The sequence below is a fragment of the Mixophyes fleayi genome, chromosome 11 (assembly GCF_038048845.1).
Source record: "Mixophyes fleayi isolate aMixFle1 chromosome 11, aMixFle1.hap1, whole genome shotgun sequence".
Lineage (NCBI taxonomy): Eukaryota > Metazoa > Chordata > Amphibia > Anura > Limnodynastidae > Mixophyes > Mixophyes fleayi.
Genome location: NC_134412.1, coordinates 78574434 through 78594999, shown reverse-complemented (window position 1 = coordinate 78594999; position 20566 = coordinate 78574434). Strand labels below are relative to the sequence as shown.

Below are 20566 nucleotides of genomic sequence, written 5' to 3'. Positions count from 1 at the left end.
TCTTGCCCTGACTTCAGTCATGAAGTAACAGTGACATTTAGGAGGTAACCTTATCAAAAAAGGATCTCTTTTCACCAAGCGATACAGGTTTCCTTCCTTGGCTCCAGGGCAGGTATCTAAGTTCTCCAGTCAAACCACTAGTCTTGGTCATGAGACCGTCCAACCATCTACATACCAGTCCATAACAGTCTTGCTCTTTGGCGACAGTCCAAACTTTCAGCCCGGTAAAGGGCTATGGCCTAATAGGGCATTGGCAGGGCTTGACTTTGGCACCATTGGACCAGGGCTCAGGATCTTGGTTCAGGACTTGGGGGTATATTTACTAAACGGCGGGTTTGAAAAAGTGAAGATGTTGCCTATAGCAACCAATCAGATTCTAGTTATTTATTTAGTGCATTCTACAAAATGACAGCTAGCATCTGATTGGTTGCTATAGGCAACATCTCCACTTTTTCAAACCCGCAGTTTAGTAAATCTAGCCCTTGGTCGGGCAGATCGTGCGTTTGGCTCGGGCAGAAGAGTCATAACTTTTTGTGGTCCAATTTTATTTATTTTTTTCCAATGTTTTCAAATATCAGGAGGTATGCGTTTGTACACCTACATTTAGTTCTCTCTCCATTGATCTTCCATACTCCCCCACATTAAATTAACATCAGTCCCTGACTCACTGGAGATTTTAGTCTAAATTCCCTACCACACTAACACATGCAGTTTAGGTTCTAAGAGTAAAACAGGTAGGTTTGTCGTTCTCACAATGTTTATGGTGATATTTCTGGCCGTCTGCTGTACGCACTTAAAAAGTTTGTCATCTTTGGAACATTATATTTTGTCTGGACGATAAAGGAGCTCATTACTGGACTTGGCGCTGTCATTGACACAAATTCTTACCTATTTTCAAGAGTATTGACTGCATTGGATCCACCTAAGATCAGCTTCAAAGAAGTTATTAACAAATAAGCATCGTTTTATATAATTTTGGTTTTCTAATCTTGATTAATGGAATTTTAGATACTACACTATAAGCGCCCTTTTCCTTTATTTCATTCACACATTTTAGGGTTGGTATTTTCAGAAACCAATTAAACTAGCAGTGAATTTTGGGACTGTAGAACGAAACCGCAACACTCGGAGGAAACCCACGCAAATATTGTTTGAACATACAAAACTCCCCACACATAGTACCCTGGTCAGAATTGAACCCATAGCCTCTGTGCTATTAAACAGCATTTCTAACCACTGTACCCACTAATTAGTGAGTATTAAAAGCCTAGAGGCAAAAAAAAAAATTAAAAAAAAATTTAAAAAAAATCCACCCTCCCCTCAAATGGCCTTGGAAAAATTCCCGTTGGGCAATTAGGCAGTGCTCTGCCTCATCGTTGATGCCACCCAGCGCCATTCTTCTAGACCAGTAAGGATCACGGAAAAGAGACAGCGCACAACCCAATAAGTAGTTTGCATACTGACCATGATCTCGTTAGAGAAAAATAAAGTAGTATCTTAAACTTAATTTAGAATAAGATAGTTAAATTACTTCCTTCTCATATCATCTGCTTTAGTTTTAAGAGGAACGAGTGGGCACTTGAATCCATCCTGAAAAAGGAAATGACAAAAAGACCAACGAATGAATGACAAACTGCTGTCAATTCAAATGCTATATATAACTTCTAACCTTTAACATATACAGCACACACTATTTTGGAGTTTAAATATACGTCATGATATACAACAGCAGCATATATCTCTAAGTACTGGAAATTTATGTTATATTGTCTTTTATAAACTTCCTACCATTTAGAATAGACAATTTTATATTAGATTTATCATCATTTAAATGCGCTGTCTCTCTGTAGTTTGCAAGACATGTTGGTTGAAGAGTCTGGCAATAACAAGTCTTCTACTGGCTGCTAACTGTGCCAACTAGCAAAGAGTGAACCCAGATCTAAGCAGCCACCAAATCAACAGCTTCCGCAGCCTTAAATGACCATGGGCAGTACGGCTTATGTGGGTACAAACTGCACACCTAGGCAAATACCTAAAATAAAGTAATTTTATTAAATAACTCACCAAAGTGGCTATAGCAATCTTAAGAATCCTTAGGAGTTTTCTTCTGATTGCATGTAGCCTATTTTAATTTGCATTCAGCATGATAATTGGACCGTAATTTGAGTGCCGAATAAGGAAAGCACACTGCACACCTAGGCAAAAATCTAATAAAGAATATTTTATTAAGTAACTCACCAAAGTAGTTCTAGCGCTCTTAATACTATAAGAAGCACTATAAAATAAATATTTATATATACACATACATACACACAGATAAGCCACATCATTAAAACCACCTGCCCAATATTGTGTAGGTCCCCCACATGCAGCCAAAACAGCTCTGACCCATTGAGGTATGGACTCCACAAGACCTCTGAAGGTGTCCGCCATCAGACCCTTAAATCAACACTGGTGTGTGCGACTGGATCACGTGGCCTCAGTAAGCATTTATTTAGCCTTATGGTCAAACAATTTATTACTATAGACTGTAAGCTTCTGAGCCGAGCCCTCTTACCGCTTTGCCTGTTCTTTAATAATCAGTCTTGTATTATTACTGTATATCAGGCCAGGTGTTGTGAAACTACAAGACCCAGCATACCCTTCCAGGAATAAGCTGCTATATATTGGCAAAGCATGCTGGGACTTGTAGTTTAACAACACCTGGAGTGTCACAGGTTAGCCAAGCCTGCTGTATATGAAGGGCTGTTAAGCGTATACCATATATAGTACTGTTTATGTACAATAACCTGTTAAAAACAAGGGATACTTTCTCCTACAATATAAGAAAAGGCACAATATACACAAAGAAAATACAATTGTAATAACCATTAGCAATATTAAAAGGGGGTAAATGTATCAGTTAGTTACTTAACCCATTGGGTTTTACCTTTAACATTGCCTTTTTAAATAATGATGGCAACCCGCTAATTTATGCACTTACCCCCATGGTGTCCATCATACACGATCTGATCTGTTTTTTTTTAGGATTCCATGCAAATTTAGTCATTCCCCAATCACAGTAAATTGAAAATATATACAGTACACATCAATTAGTCCAGAAGAATATTTTATTGATAGTGAGAATTACGGATATAGGTTTATGTCTTTGTAACCTCACAGAAAAACAAAAACAAAAAAGGACACAAAACAGGGAACCACAAAACAATTGCACAAAACAGACCGCCAAGTCAGGCACCATACATAAATACAACATGAACAAATGACATCTGAAAGTAATAGGTAAATGTATCATTTGGACTTTTAATGGGTGCTGGTTTTAGAGGGAGAACACATTGTACAAGTGAACTTACGACAAAGCAAGCAAAAAATAAAATAAAAAAAGTTGACAAAACAAAAAGACAAATGGGCAATTTATAATAAAGGGAGAATACCAGGTCATTTTGGATTCCAGCGATTCATAAAAACAAAATTTAAACTTGTAAAAAATATATAAATAATGATAAGAAAAAGGCCATTTGGCTCAGAGACCAATGAGCCATGTCTGTCCCTGTACAGATGAAGGATGTTAGGACTAATGTAGGGAAGTATTGTACGATATAGATTCTTAAAAGATTAATAGCCAATCTGGTATGAATCAATTATGGTCTTAATAAATACAATTATATACAGGGAGGAAAGGTAATTGTCTCAACAATGCTGCTTTTCCACTAGTCCATAAGCAATATATATTAATTTAGGATTATTCTAAGTAATGCCACATAATAAGGTGTCCATCACTGTTCTAACGGTTCATTTAGCCAACACATTTTTACAGTACTTAAATTGTTTAAAAAAGGAGTTTATGTAAAAGCCCCAGGTTAGATTAGGGACTCCATATTTAATAGTGCCGGGAAGCCCTTAGCATGCCAGGCAATAAAAATACTATATTACATACATAATACAAAAATATTCAATAGCGTACAAGCAACAATACCAGCATATGTAGAGCTGAGGTGTTTATATATATATATATATATATATATATATATATATTTTAATATTACACTTGGGCGACTTAATTTCGCCCCATTCACAGCCTGGTGAAGTTCTCTCTGAAGACTTTAGGGATCATTGATCATACTGTGTAATAAACAGGAAACAGACCATTAAGGTCATGCTTTTTTTCCCCAGACATAGGTCTTTGTGTAAGAATTTTCTGTACTAATCATAGATCCCTATTAACATACCTCGCTCCATTCACATTGCTGTGAACAGGGCGCAGTGAACGGACGCTGCTAGAGGACCGATCATTTGCATGAGAGAATCTATTGGCTCTGGAAAATCAGGGGAGACCACTGGTTTGCCAGAGTTTACCCCCCCAGACTTTACAACAGTGACAGACTGAGTCATATATATTTGGCAGAACACCTAGAATTGGGAGAAAGAGATGAATTAATTCCAAGGTATAATTTGTATTGTCACCCCCAATATATGCTGCTCACATATGAAAAGTCATTTTGAAACATTCACCAATATAGAAAGGTTACAATACTGCGATATAAGTGTCCCTTTACCAGGCAGTCAGCTATGCAACTGCTGCTCCAATTTTAATTGCCGTGTATAATTTCCCTCCCACCTCAATTTCTTTATTATGTGTTTGTACCCGGCTTAAGGCTGGCCACACACACTGCAGCAACCAATAAATGATCCCAGCGAAATTTATAGACCGGTGATCAGGCATGGAGGGAAATGCTGTTGGAAGAATTGAACGCTACTGGTCTATGCGCACAGGACAACTGCACTGGGCCACTGAGATCAGTGGTTGGTTTCCCCTTCGTTTGGCCACCTATGTATGTGGCCAAATCAGACATTACCGACTTGCTGCTAGGCACTCGTCATGCCTCACGCCATGTGGCCAAGCCCCGGGCCTTATAATACAATACATTCGGGATGCAGGAAAGTGAGTAATGTAAATCTCTACACTCTAAGGGGGGGTATTCAATTGTCCTCGGGTTCGAGCGCGGAAAAACTAATACCGTTAATACGGTAATCTCTCGCTGGATTTCAGCTCGCAGCGAAATCTCGCGAGTAAATTAAACGTTTTTTTTTCTGTGCAGGATTACCGTAATAACGGTAATCCTGCAAAGACTGCGGGATTTTCGGCAAATCCGCGGACAATTGAATATGCCTCTAAAGGTCAATTGATGCCTCAGTTATGGAAAAACACTCAAAATAGCAAATATATTTTAATATATAAGATTTTACCATGTACACAGTTTTCTTCTGTACTTCTCCATTAGATGCTCTGAAATCTTTGCACGCGATTAGCTACGTCACACAAACCAGCCGGCGTCTTAACCTTAGTAACTCTTTAACCAAGATATATGATTGGAGAAGTACCAGTGATTAGGAATTACATAGAAACATAGAGTTACATAGAAACACAGAATTGTTTTGAAACAACCCATCTCTTTAGAGATCCCCTCCCCCCCTGGAATTTTAACCCAGTGCATCAGATTACAAACACATAGGGGCATATTCAATTGTTGGATTCCCCCGCGGCGTTAAAAGTGTTACCGTTACTATGGTAATACTAAGCTGGATTTCAGCTCGCAGCTCCCTGAGCCGCAAGTTTAAATCCAGCGTGAAAGGTACGGTAATAACGCGCACTATTACCGTAATGACAGTAATAGTGCGCACACCGCGTTACTTTTGCCAGTAACGCTAACAATTGAATATGCCCCATACCATTAAAAGCATAGTAGTACTACAATGTTTAAAGTTAATTTTACTTTTTAAATAAACAAACAAAAAACTTAAATGAGGATTGAAAATGACGGATACTCAGATGATATCATGAATGTTAAATAACTCTCACTCCTCTCCATGGCTTTCTGCATTCAAGTGTATGCGAAATTGATGAACACATTGAGGCCTGTGGCAGTGTTTATTGTTACCAACTCTTAGGGACAGATGCAATTTGGCGCGAGGGCAGGCGATAAACCTCCGGAGACACCCGCGTTAGTTTTTAAAAGAATCTTCACTCATTTCCCCTCACGTCCCGTAGAGACGCGAGGGAACATGAGCGTCGATTTCAGTACCGTATTAGCCATCGCGGAGATGTCCGACGGCACCTTGCAGCCAATTGAATCTGCCCCAAAAAGCAGACGCTATCTTCAAAACAAACATTTGAATGAACTAAAGAGAAGGTGATATTCTCCCAGCAATGTTACCAGCAGAAAATGTCAATTGCAGTTTTTATCTAGTTTCCCAATAAGAAAAATCACAGTGATTGAAGGCTCACTGTCTTCAAGAGAACCTTTCGCAACAGTCAGATCTCACTCAGGGGTATTGCAAGAGGTGTGACCAACTGGGGTCTATAGACTTTCTACTTATCACATACAAATTTCATTTATTTCAGTGATAAAATAGTAAAACTGTTGATTTTGCTGCATATTTTTTTTATATAGAAAATAGATTACACCTATGCCCTCATTAAACTTATTCATGAGAATGAATGTGATTTGAGAATATTTAAGTGCCTTCCTGTTTTACCCCCTCTCCTGCCCAGGGGCTGGCTTGGCACAGGTGCATCTGCCCCCCACAGGGTCAGTCCCATAGTGGGCTACCTTGGGCTGGGTTACCAGCATTTTTTTTACTTTAAAATGTTCCTAACAGGCTGCTGAGCCGAGTCTCCGCCCCTCGGGCTAAAAATTGAGAAAAAAAAAAATTGCCAGCCAGCCCCTGCCATATATATGGACTACGCAGCACTTCAATAAAACCCATTGCTCTCTCTCCGACCTGCATATGCCTGAGCACACAGAACATGTAGCATGTTACATCAAACGTGAAATAAACGTATACAGAGCAGTGTTCTCCCCAGGAAAACTTTGCCAGCCGGGTGGCATTAAGAAACAGCCGAGTGGGGCAGTTGTAATACTTTGCAATAATAATGAAAAATGTTCGGAGGTTATTACCCGCACCTGCCAGGACTGGTCAGACGTCTGACACACTGCTTGTTCTAATAGGAGAAACAATGGTTTGCAAAAAAAAACAACACAGTTTTTCTTTAAATTCTACTACTGAAAACACCAAAACCTATAATGAATCTCTTGATAGGTGTATTTATTTATGAATATAAATGATATGTTACACAATTATAAAAAATAGACAAAAATAAAACGTAGCCACCAGAATTGTCTGGCTGGGAAAACGGACGTCGGGATCTCCTGTATTATGAATACCGTAACCAGCCCAGGAGCCAGGATTCCTGGTCAGTCTCACTCCAGGTACGGAGATCTTACCAGATAACTGGATAAATAATGTAAAGAACTACAATGGTTATTCCCTTCTTACCCCTTGTGAGTGGAACTTGCTATGTAACTTGGCAGTTTTGGAATTAATGAGGTATTCAGGGTATGTTCTGCATTACTGTGAAATGTGGTTCTACGCTTCCCTTTCGGTTTACCTCAGGCGTCTGTACGTCCACGAGATTCAGGAAGCAGGCAAGTGAAAATAACTGGGAATCCCAACAAGTAAAAAAAAAACATCCACATTAATGTTTTTCTCGGTAAAATTTCAACCACCAGAAGGGGAACACAAGATCCGGAAGAACAATTAAGGAAAGCATCACAGTTTTTGGGTTTTTTTTCCTCCCTTACGCCACAAATCGAGAATAACCAAGGAAGAGGTCTAATTAATTCTCATTTTACAGTGATTTCCCACCACCAGTGGATCCATGTTAAACTTCCTTTATACATAGAAGTGAGCTCATTGAATAAAATTGTGTGAAGTGCACAAATGAGCTGTAACCCATATTATCCAGACGTTGCTTTCATTTTCTAAACATCACTAGGAAAAAAAAAAAAAAGACAAGAAATGGGATTGGTTGCTGTGGGTTACAGCAGATTTGGGACACATTGCCTCATGTTGTGAATTAAGACCCACAGAGTGCCCACTTCAACACAGTGGAGGCAGGCATTTTGTGTGTGGAAAACAATATGGAGGATGGTTTCCAGCAATTTCCAGGTGACATCATTGAAGCATGAAGTCACTTATTTCTGCCTCAGTGACGTCAATCCTTTCCAAGCATACCGGCCCCGCCCACAAAATGGCTGCCTCCGTGCCCTGCTGTCGACCGCTCCACATAACAATAATACAAATACTGTAACAACATTACACATGAGCAATTGTACATGATGATGAAACTCATTTTACAAATTGTTTTCTTATTAATTATTGTGTTTTTGTATAAACATACATCAAGTAATGACAGTATGTATAAATAGGCTAATTTCTGATAAACAAATTCAAAATTTATGACATAATACATTTTATCTGGACGGCTCATTATAAACCATATCCCAGTTAGTTAGATTTATTCCCCCCACATCACCAGTAATAGTTTGCTGCAGAGAAAAGAGCGCGCTCTGCAGGTCATTTAGGTCACTGCATTAACGGATGAAAGATACCCCCTTAAGCAAATGAAAGCCATTACTTATGTGCAAATTCTGCCATGAAGGTCACAAGTGTGTGGGTGTGTAGGGTTGTTGGGTGGGGGATTTCTATGTACCCAAGCTTTACTGCACACAAAGAATACACAGGCATAGTAGCAGCAAAACTGGTGTAGACGTTCCCATTATACTACAAGAGAAGTTCTTTAGCCAAGACCAAAGACACTCCTCCAGCTACGGGGCAGGAAGGCTCGTCTGGAGGACAGATAGAGGATCGCAGACTTAGAATTCCTCGTGAACGTTACGAGCGTAGTCCATCAGTTTGCTGCCCGTGAAATACTCGCTGTATTTCAGGATCTCTTCCAGATCTAAGTGGTGGTCTTGGTTTTCATCTGCCACAGCGATCATCTGTTTAGCTTCGTTCAAAGCGTTGTATTCGTTCATGGGGTCCATGTACTCCTGTCAACACACAGAACAAGTTAGTGGTTTGTTTTGTAGAATGAAACGATCTCACCACCTAAACCTCTAAGAAGTACATGTGGGTTAGTAACATTGGACCCAGTAGAAGTGATTCTAGGATCGGAGAAGTTACCAGTGACCGCATAGGCGGAGCATTGAGTCAGGGCACAAATTGTTTTACCTGCTGTGTTCAGGCAATGGGTCAATTTTAGAGCAGGATCAAAACCAGCTGTATCCACATCCAAAAAGGCACACAAAAAAAGAAAGGGATTCCAGGAGGAACAATAATCCTCCTCCGCTATAATAGTCTGGGAGCACAGCCTAAAGGCAAGGGATAGGTTTGACTTCATAGGAAATAGGGTATGAAGTCCTTGGTTTGGAAAGCATCAAAATATACGAAAGAGCATGCAAAGTGGTGGCAGAGATCCTCCTATGTTTACTCATAGTTGGCCCCATTTGGAGGTCAGACTAAATCCAGCAAGGTGGTTCAAATTTGCAAAACCATGTTGCACTAGACGCAGGCCGGGCCAACCTGCGACTCTCCAGGTGTTGCAAAGCTACAAGCCTTGGCAAGCTTTGCCAGTAGATAGCCAGCCGACAAAGCATGCTGGGACTCTTTTCCCAACACCAGGAGACTCACAGGGTGGCCAGGCCTGCTTCTAGAGTGAGGGCACATTAAAAATGTGAGGACAGATTTAGCGTTGGGAGAGGGGTGCGCCCTAGATCAACTCTAAATTGCAATGTTAAAATAAAGCTGCTCACTATGTGTGCTACATGTCAAAGCAGCCATTGTGTATCTGGCACGCAGCCCCAACCCCCACACACAATTTCACCCCTTGCATTGTACATGATGTTTATTTAATATGAATTCTTTTGCTGGATTTGCTCCTGAGCGTAAATGATACCCAGTGTGCACAGATGGACAACATGAAATTATAACTAGGACTCGCATGCTACTGTACTGGTTGCAGTTCCTCAAAATAATGACACATTGCAGACAAAAAGAGTTTATGGGCTTTTTAGTTTTTATTTTCGTTGTTGCAATATTCTAGGAAGTTGAAAGAGGGGGGAAAAAGAAAACTTGCTAGGAAAGAAGACGATTCTCAGTTTCATTGTTTGCACTAATAGAGCAACTTAAAAACACTAGGGGGCATATTTAATAAAGCACGATAGTGCTTTTAACGGATAATTAAGGTCCCACAGTGTCCTCCGCAAATTTATTAAGGGGGCATCGCAGCAGATATCATGGATATCTGCTGCTTTGCACCCCTCTTCGTTTTTGGGAGCAGTCACCATTCAACAGAATGGTGACTGCTCCTGGCCGCAATCTAACAAGTCCCGAAAAAACATTTTTTTCGGGAACTTGTCATGTTAATGTACGCCAGCTGAAGCTGGCGTACATGAGGAAATCTAATGCTGTCAGCTCTGCTCCGGAGAGCAGAGCTGGACAGCGCATGTGTGGAGGGATCACATGATCCCTCCCTGTCACTCACAGCTCTCTCATCTGTGTGCGCATGTCCAGTTCTTGGAACTGGACATGCGCAATTGAAGAGTAAGGAGAAGACCCGAAGACAGCGCTTCCGAAGAGGCAGGTAAGTATGATTTTTTTTTTCACAGAAACAGCAGATTATCGGGACTGCTGTTTCTGTACTCCGGTTTTGAGAAATTTGAGAAATGAATCAATACTTATCCGTCCGATAAGGATTGATAACCATTTCTCTATTTCAACGTTAAATGATAAATGTGCCCCTAGTTCAGCTAATTACCCAGTAATAAAGTACAAAGAGAAGAGAGGAAGAAGAGAGGAAGAAGAGAGGAAGAAGAGAGGAAGAAGAGAGGAAGAAGAGAGGAAGAAGAGAGGAAGAAGAGAGGAAGAAGAGAGGAAGAAGAGAGGAAGAAGAGAGGAAGAAGAGAGGAAGAAGAGAGGAAGAAGAGAGGAAGAAGAGAGGAAGAAGAGAGGAAGAGGAGAAGAAGAGGAGAAGAAGAAGAGAGAAAGAGAAGAGGAGAAGAAGAGAGAAGGAGAGAAAGAGAAGAAGAGAGAAAGAGAAGAGGAGAAGAAGAGAGAAGGAGAGAAAGAGAAGAAGAAGAGAAGAAGAGAAAGAGAAGAAGAAGAGAAGAAGAGAAGAAGAGAAGAAGAGAAGAAGAGGAGAAGAGGAGAAGAGAAGAAGAGAAGAGAAGAAGAGAAAAGAGAAGAGAAGAAGAGAAGAGAAGAGAAGAGAAAAGAGAAGAGAAGAAGAGAAGAAGAGAAGGAGAAGAGAAGAGAAGAAGAGAAAAGAGAAGAAGAGAAGAGAAGAAAAGAGAAGAGAGAAAAGAGAAGAGAAGAGAGGAGAGAGAGAAAAGTAAAACGCACCTGGGATGTAAACCACCAGAGGAACTGGGAGGGTTTGAAGAAAGGTTATAAAAATATAAATAAGTAGAGAATCACAAGCCAAATTTAAAATTGTGAGGGAAAAAAAAAAAAGGTGAGTTCACATTTCTGAACAACAATAATACTGGCAAAATTCTGAAAGATCTCTCAGAAAATTCCCATATAGGGGTATTTAAAACAAACAATTGTACAATGCAAATTTATCAGCTAAACTGAAGGTAAAACTAACAGCTACTACAAAGACACAAATGTAATTTTTTCAAACAAATACGACAGTCCATTGTGGGAATTTCCACAACACACACACATAACGGCATAAAAGAAAATAGTGTAACTATTTTTCCAGTTTGTAAGATACAGAAATGTTGTAATTAGTTTAATAGCACTTTTTCCCCGGCTACAGGGCTCAGACTCGCAGGTGTTTTTTTGATTACCGAATGGATCAATTTTTCGGTGTTCGTCTTCCAGTAAAGACCTGCCATATTTCCACTAGGAAATGAAACTATATTACAGCGGCGTAGCAAGAGCGATACCCAGCTGTCAGTCACGGCTTTAGGGCTGCATGCTACTTACTTGTACTGCGACTGTGGGAGCACCAGTGCAACCGGTGTAGCACATATAGAACCCTTTGGAATTTTGGTGCAACCATGAGAAGAGGAAGTGCTGGTAAACCGTCTCTATATGGTGGGCTTTATTGATATTAGGGAAATGTGAGGGGGCATAGTTCCAATTTTGCATGAAGGCCCAGGGAGCTTCAGCTATGCCCTGCTACAAAATTTGTCCATACATCTAATAAAGTGAGCCGCATTTAAAAGGGGCAAAATCATGACTACAAGAAGTGGTTTCAGATAAAGTTGGCAGAGTAAACTACAAAATGAAAAACATGCACTGTTCACCAGATCCAATAGATATCCCGCTGCTATCCTCTTTACCCTTACCACTCAACTAGCTATAGCTTGCAGAAATAGAAGGATCATGGGGTTGGGTTACAGACTCTCACTTTTTCAAATGGGCGGCGCACTAGGTGTAGAGAGGAGCGTAGAGAGGGACTGTAATAGCCATCAGGGATCTCTGCAGATCTTGTGAATGGTGCATACAAGGCAAGTACAATTTTGCTTTTTCGAGTGGAGCTATTCTTTAATGTTTTTCACACCAATATCTTGAGGAATTAGGGTTTGTAAGGTTAGAGAAGAAAAAAAGAATTTAAATGTAGTGCACTAAGTCTAACTATAACATTCTTTGAACTGGCGATTGAAAATCCCAATTCATTTAAAAATTAACTTATCGTTTAATATGAACATTTTAACTTTAAGTACATACAAAATGTGAAAATAGAGATTTAATTTTATTTTTTTTTAAATATTAAAATCTGCAAAATAACTAGAGGTGAAGTAGTGAATTACAGCGGCATTAAAGTCTTCTGGGTATACCTTTTAATCTTTTTATTACCACTCATATAATTCCTAATAGATGTATTTTAAGTCCAGTTGTGCTGTTGTCTCACTTAACTGTTTATAGTGCTCAATCTTCTTGCAGCACTTTATACAATTTTTTAGTGGTTTATACAATTAACCAATTACATCTTTGATATGAATGAATTGTTCAAGGTTGAAATGACTGTTTTCAGAGTCTAGCCCGATTCCCAGCCAGTATTGTCTCTAACTTTTTGTATGTTGGTCTCTACCTATCATTGCGTCACTATTTCTAGGGGCTAACCAGAGCTGGTTTATCCGTTTGCTATAATTTAATTTAGAGTATAGCACTTGATATTCTAATTAGATCTATGTAGAAAGTTTTCTAATAGGAAATAATAAACACATCACGTCTGGTTCAGGTATACCCAGCAAACGCCAACGGGTGTTTCGCTGATCATGCTTTTTCCCCAAGACCTTGCCTTACCTTAACAGTCCCTATATATGAACTAGTACGACAATATTTGTGGTTTCGTTAGGAATTCGGTATAGAAAACATACTGCCAGCAGCTTACTGACCTCCAGCTCCTCCATTGTGACAATTCCATCACGGTTGGAATCAATAACTTCTTCAAACTCTTTTTTTCGGTCTCGGACCCACTCGTCATCAATGTCCTGGGCTTGCTTGTTCTCAACTGTGCCCATGGGAAGAGAGATGAACTCGGACAGGGTCAGCTTCTTATCTCCATCTTGGTCTGCATAAGAGACATGAGGGGTACAAATCATCACTATTCTCCCTGCCAACATTAGAAGACTTTACAACAATTTACACAGGTAACTATATTTGTAGGCCTAGCACTTTGTTTTTACCATTAATTTGGTCTTCTGATAATGTGCATTTGCCTTTTTTGCTTTGAGATATTGTCACTATTTTGCACCCATTCCCAAATTGAGCTTTGGGGGGGGTTTGCACAACATGCTTGAGTAGAACACAAAGTGTGTGATATTATTTAGGTATCATGGGGGTAGAGACAGAAGGAAAGTGTTTATTTATTTTTTACAAACTATTTAAAAAAGATATTCTTTAATGGTTTACAACTTTGAAAGTTTCCACATTTCTTTGTTGCATTATGGAGAATCTATAGTAAGGAGGGTTTCCGTAAGGGTATCCCCAACACGAATAATATTAAAGTCAGTGTTATTTGGATTGAATAGCAGTTTAAGCTGCCTTTAGATTCAGGTTACATAGGATCTAATAGTATAACTGGCAGGGAATATCGGATAAAAGGCCTTCAATACACTACTTCCCCCAACCTCACCCCCAGTGATGTCACTGGGTTGGCCAATAACACCAGTCACTGTTACCACTTGCACATTTCGTACATAGGGGTGGAATTCAATTGGCCGCATTAGTGTAAAAAGCAACACGGCCTGCGCACCATTACCGTTATTATGTAAATAGTGCGCTTAAATACTGTTATTACGGTGATTTCAACACCGGCTTTTTGCTCACAGCTCCCTGAGCAGAAATCCGGGTTGATTTTACCGTATTAACGGTAATAGAGTTACCGCTGCGCTAATCTAGGGGGAACTGAATCCCCCCAGTCTTCACTTTGAACACCCTTTGCTGGTGATCTGAGGGGCATCACCGTCACCAAATCAATCAATTGGTTCCTACAACTTGGGTTGTCAATGAAGAGCAATTTATAAACTCAGAGTTAAAGATATGTGAGCCAGTCCGTTCCGGAATTAACAAAAAATAAAACAAAATAAAATAAAACGTGTGTGTGTGTGTGTGTGTGTGTGTGTGTGTGTGGTTGGTCATGAGTAGATTAAGGGGAATCTAGAGCACTCAGTGAAGCTGCTCAGCTTCTAAACTGCAAAAACAGCTTCAGCTAGTCTCATTGTGCTGGGCGGAGCAGGCAAGGACATTTAAATGAATGTTTTCGTCAGGTTATTTTTTTCTTGAAAGTTCCTGTTTTTGTCTGAATCAGATTTTTCACTATATGCAGAAAAGTGCAGAGTCAGAGGGATTGTGCCGTGTTTTACATACACCAATTGTACAGAAGTGCACGAAGCGGTTACAGCCTCCAGTATGAGTCATTAGACCTTATGCATAACAGGTGATCAGATGAGGTCCGAGATGAGTAATAACAGACTTGTGGTGTACGGACATCTCCACCAGTAATGATAGTGCAAAAAGATTGATGCTGTCATGACCAAGTTTCAGGATTCCCCATGTATAGATTAAACTTTATTACATTACACATTATTATATTGTGGGGGGTTTTGTACAGAACTTTGGCCTTTCATTCGACATCAAATTAGAATAACTAATGTTTATCTGAATATTATAGGGGGAAAATAAACAGATCCCTATTGTACTTAGCTAAGCTTCCGCCTGTTGTTTTCACTCCGTTATTTCTATCCCACAAATATATCCCTACATGGTGTTCTACAATTTCCAACACTTTCAATAACAAAATTAAATGAAAAAAAAAAAAAAAAAAAAGAAAAGTATATAAAACAGAAAGAAAAATAGGGGAACAGGAGAATAAAGAGCACCACATCCAAGATCACTACCATACTCTCACTGCCGGTCTCGCCCTAGAATGAGTATTAGTGTAATATCATATCTATTGTATAAGGCAGAGGTGGGATGAGAGATGATTAACTGGAGTAGATCAGTAACTTCTGGTGAAAAAGAACAGGAAAAAGTTTGTTGAGTCAGGTAATAAACTCAAACTCTATTTACATGTATGTTATGCCTTAAACCAGCAGTTGAGTTTACTGTCTATGTCAGTGGCGCTATATAAATAAATGGTGATTATGAGGATGATGATGTCTAGCCTCCTTGATCCCGCTGTAATCTCATAAGTGCGCAGTAAGTTGCCATTACGATTAGTATTTTTATGGATTCTACAAGCGATGAAGTTTACATTAGCAGGTTCCTGACCTTTATATAAATATTTCAATATAGAATTCTAGAGATAAGTGTCAGCCATCCTTGAACTCTACGGCCTCGTGTATCAGATCTGTTTTATATTCATCCGAGTATACACAGTTTATGTAGGTAATTTGAGAGTGCCATTTAATTTAGAAGTAGTAGAGGTGTAAAACTGAAGAGGAGGAGACTAATCTTTAAAAGTGCCCCCAGGTACATTTACATATATCGTTTTGGGTCCAGGACAACATTCAATTTGCTATAAGTTTGTATTTTTGGTCTGTACCACTTTGTAATTGCATGACTAACAGAACCTCTAACATGTGTCATCTCTAATTCTTATGTAATCTGCCCATATACCTCATGATTGCGATTTAAAACCTTTCCATACAATAACACTTCCCCATAACCACTACATCATGGTGATAACGTACCAGGCCTGACTAAGCTGTTTCTGTCTCTCCGAGAAGGTGGGCGCGTGTAGCGAGACAAACTTTCCAGTCACTACTAGTTGCAGAAACACGTACAAGAAATTTATTTAAAAGTTTAAATAAAACATATAAAAATGTACATTTCTCCTTACAACTTCTATACTTGTACGTTTTAGTCCTGTGTGTTTGTTTAACAGAACCACCTCCATGCTATTGTTTCCCGGTATTATTTAATCACACAGAGTTCATGGATCAGTGATTATTCTCTTCCCTAAGGATGACTGTTGGAGTAACATCGAGTATGTCTCACTGACTATGAACTGCACAACAAAGGGAGCATACAGTCAGCTCATGTTCTCACCTAGATCGCGGACAATTTCTTTCACCATGAATTTGAGCATCCCGCGGCTGTGCTCTGGGTGCAGGAAAGAGAGAAATTCCTCTTCGTTCAGGAGCTGGTCGGCAGGCGGGTTGTCTGCTTGGAACCAGCGGTCTTTGAGGTTATCCAGAACTTCCTGTGCTGTGAGAGAAAAGGAAAAAGCCACTTGATATAGGTCTACCTAAACCAGAAACGGACAACCGGATACACTTCCGAGGTCGCGAGGTGCGGGCCTCAGCTTCAAAACAGCCGCACATTACCCTTAATCTCAGTAATACATTAAAATAACACATTTAATGAAAGAGAGAGACAGCTATTTGTAATAACATTAGCAGGCATATTCCACGTGTTCCGTGCTATAATAAACAAATCGGACAATAAAGCAGGTAGGAGCTGGGACCCACAAGTGGAGATATATTGGGAGTAGCGCTTTGCGATTTAAAATACCAGACACGGAATATTTCCTCACTCTATGTGCTCCACTAAGTAAGCATGAACAAGACGGTCTTTCATGTTAAGAAAAGGTGCAATCTCATGTGCTAGTGTAACTAGCCCAATGCTCAAATATCGTTGAGCAACACCTCACAATTATCTCATGGTTTTGAGAGACAAGGCAACCGATGAGGATTTGAGGTCTTCAAAATGGACGTTAGATTTCAACTTGGCTATGAAACAAACGCATGACTGTTCCCCCTCAATAACACAAATATGACGGCTATTTGGGTATAAAACTTCCTTTAGCCATGATAGTTATTGAATATTAAAATAAAATCCATTAAATATTTCTAGAACATTTTTACAGTAGACCCAACTTGAATATCATCTTGTAATCCATGAGAATCATCATAGGACATGTTCTCAATTCTGCAATTGGAATGCTATTATTTGTCAGATAAAGCAGCAATCAAATGAAAAATCTGAGATTTTTTGGGGGGAATGTTGGCATTTCCAATATTCCTTTTCTTTTTTTCCCCCTTCAGGCTGCTATCAATGATTTATAATTCTGGACCACCATGGCAACCACAGTCGCATGGCACATAATGTAGTGAGCAGAGGTTTTGGAACTTCCCTCCCAGCTCTGTCTGCACTGTGACATCCTCCTTCTCATCCGTCTGCTATCACATGACATGCTGAGAGCTGCGAGACTGTCTGTGTAGCAGATTGACTACGCGGTTGGCAAACAAACACGGCTGCCAGACAGAGATAATTATTTGCAGGAGGATAAAATGACTATCAGATGCATGTTTTAAAGTTAATTAAACTTGCCATTTAAAGGGAAAAAAATAAGTCTTTGTGTAGTCGCTGCTTTAAATTAATAAACAAAACCAAAAAGGGATTCTTATGCTCCCTTCACCCAGTAACTCTTTAAGGAAAAGTATGCAGGTGCCCTAACATGACTTGATCAATGCCTGCAAAGGTGGCTTCCTGCCCATGTCACAGCTGAATGGACGGAGAGAGCGCAAATCCGTATGACATGACCTGCACTCAGAGCATATACATGCAGATTTTTTTTATACTCTTTCCTGCTCTTTAAATTTCACTAAAAACCCACAGCTTTCTTTTTGCCATTAGGCAAAAAGGTGAATTCAAAAGCAGTACGGTTACCAGACATTTAAGTTATGCTACAGTATGTTAAAGGCATTGGTTGAATTTGTGCTTAAGTAACCATTTAAAAAAACAGAAAGTCAAAATTTATTTTTAAATATAAATACGTGAGAAACCTTGTGTTATGGCTGAGATACAGAGATTCAGTGTGGGAGATCAAACCCACAGCATTAATTTTTCTTGTCGGTGGTTTTAAATAAAGGAAACCAAGAGCTTTATGCATGGAGCAGAGACACAGACACATACACTAAGAACCGCACTCTTCTCAAGCTTATATATAACCCACAAATGTATCTCTTCCCTTTTCTTTAAACATACGGCGCTAGAGATTTTGTTCGCTGCCTTTGTTATTACGATTGTGACTCAAAAGGAGCATGAAATAAACGGAGGTGACGCCAACTCGTTGGTAGTAAAACCGTTCCTACGCTGTTCAGGGAAAGTCTCCAGCGACAGTTAGTTTCCGGCAAGATCATGACCACAACGAAGTCAACTGAGGTAGAGATTCAAATCAGAACTATAGTACAATGAAATTAATGAAAATGGCTTGTAGGCTTTGTGCAACTGAAGTTTAGTTCTAAAAATATCAAACATTCAAAAGACAAAAAGTATTTTCTTCCAAAAACACAGACACTGTATCCTGCGTGCTACCCGGTGTCGGAATAACTTTCAGTCTTCTCTGACCCACAACACCAGTCCTGAACAGTCTAATACCTCTGGTATATTTCTACACAACATGCAATAGAAATCATGATGCAGGTAACTAACCAACGAGAAAATAATTTAACATTACCAGGACTACAATATGGACAAAGCTTCAGGATAGTTTCCCTGATAACTTAAAAAATAATAATAAACAAATGAAATAGCAGCAACAGCAGTGGATCAATCACATGCAAAATTAAGTTGAAAGGTGATTATTCTAATTTACATAGTTGTATGTATTTTTTTTTTTATTCAAATTCAGAATTAAAAGGACATTGCTCTATACCAAGACTAATCAAGAGCGCTTCCATTGCTAGGATATGCTGCATTTAGAACACTTCCACAAGTCTTCAATTGCTTTGGTGAAGCGTACTAGGGGCCCGCTTCATTAAGGTACTTAAATTAAGAAGTTTCTTATTTCAGTCTCCTGGACAAAACCATGTTACAATGCAAGGGGTGCAAATTAGTATTCTGTTTTGTACATAAGTTAAATACTGACTGTTTTTTCATGTAGCACACACATACTTGATAGCTTGCTTGTACACTGAGATTTAAAGTTGATATTTGTGTGCTACATGAAAAAACAAACAGTCAGTATTTAACTTATGTGCAAAACAGAATACTGATTTTCACGCCTTGCATTGTAACATGGTTTTGTCCAGGAGACTGAAATAAGAAACTTCTTAATTTAAGTACCTTAATGAATCAGGCCCTAGATTTTTAAAGCCTGTAGGTGACATTATTGTGGTCTACTGCACAGGTGCTTAACTGTCGGCGTCCCCTAATAGTCAGATACACAATACATTCTATTGGGAACGGACTCATTTTGGGTCACAGGATTTTTTTGTTTGAGTATCACAGTTATATTGAGGTATTTGCTGCTGACATGTTCTACAGAGAATTAGAGCAGTAGAGACACTGGAAGCCTGGTGCAGTAAATATCAATTATATATACCTTTAATAACAAATAAAATCCTATTTTCAGGACATGTAAAGTGTTCTAGTCCCCTTTACACAGGGGAAGCAGACATTCTGTGGGCACAACAAATATAAATGTTAGGAGTATGCAGCCTGAACTCACAAGGAATTGCTATACAACCAACTTGACCCATTCTTACGGAGTCAACTCACAGTTGGAGTAGGAGAAGGTGCACTTTAACTTAACCTGTGAATACTTTTAAATCTCTTCTACAGAATACAGAAAGGGGTAGAAGACAAACCTTTGCTGTGTTAGAGGTATATTAGAGAGGGTGCCCGTGGTTACGGATATAACTTACTCTCTTCATCGATCTTCAGTTCCTCGTTGTTCTTCACTTTTTCAGCAACCTCCTTTTCGCTGAAGCCCTTACTGGCCAGGTACTTGACCTTGTACTCGTCCCACGACACATGTCCTGCAATGGGAAGATGATCAGAACGTTACGATGAGGGCAGAGTGCAATTAGGAAAACATGAAAACTGACAGGTATGTTGGACACTATCCACAGCAAGGCTGTGCCTAGAAAGGACCCTCTTCATGTTTAGGATTAGATCTTCCTCACCACAGACCATATTGCAATGTGTTGGTTATACAGGGAATCATTGTACCCTAGTAAGTTTCACACCCTAGTAAAACACATAACCTTAAGTGCATTATCCAAGGTTAACAGGCAGAATTAGCAAAATAAAATAGTTTTCCACGATTCTTCCCATTGCCCCCTTCCCAATCAGTGCAACCCTTGAAATGTACCCAAAAATCAATTGTCTACTTCTCGAGTATAGACATACGGAGTATGTGCATGGTACGCGAGTTACAGGGCCCAGGCACAACTAACAGATTTTACTTTTTGTTGTT

General features: G+C 39.5%; 1 protein-coding gene across 1 annotated transcript in view; it reads right to left on the bottom strand.

Moving 5' to 3' along the window:
* Positions 1–3094: 3094 nt before the first annotated feature.
* Positions 3095–20566, bottom strand: part of SDF4 (stromal cell derived factor 4) — a 38641-nt gene continuing 21169 nt past the window's right edge. Inside the window, exons 4-7 of the mRNA XM_075189843.1 lie at positions 20013–20126; positions 16411–16569; positions 13254–13429; positions 3095–8894 (exon numbers count right to left, since the gene is read on the bottom strand). Coding sequence (XP_075045944.1) covers positions 8718–8894; positions 13254–13429; positions 16411–16569; positions 20013–20126 — 626 coding nt within the window. The 3' untranslated portion in view covers positions 3095–8717. The remainder of the gene's footprint in view (positions 8895–13253; positions 13430–16410; positions 16570–20012; positions 20127–20566) is intronic.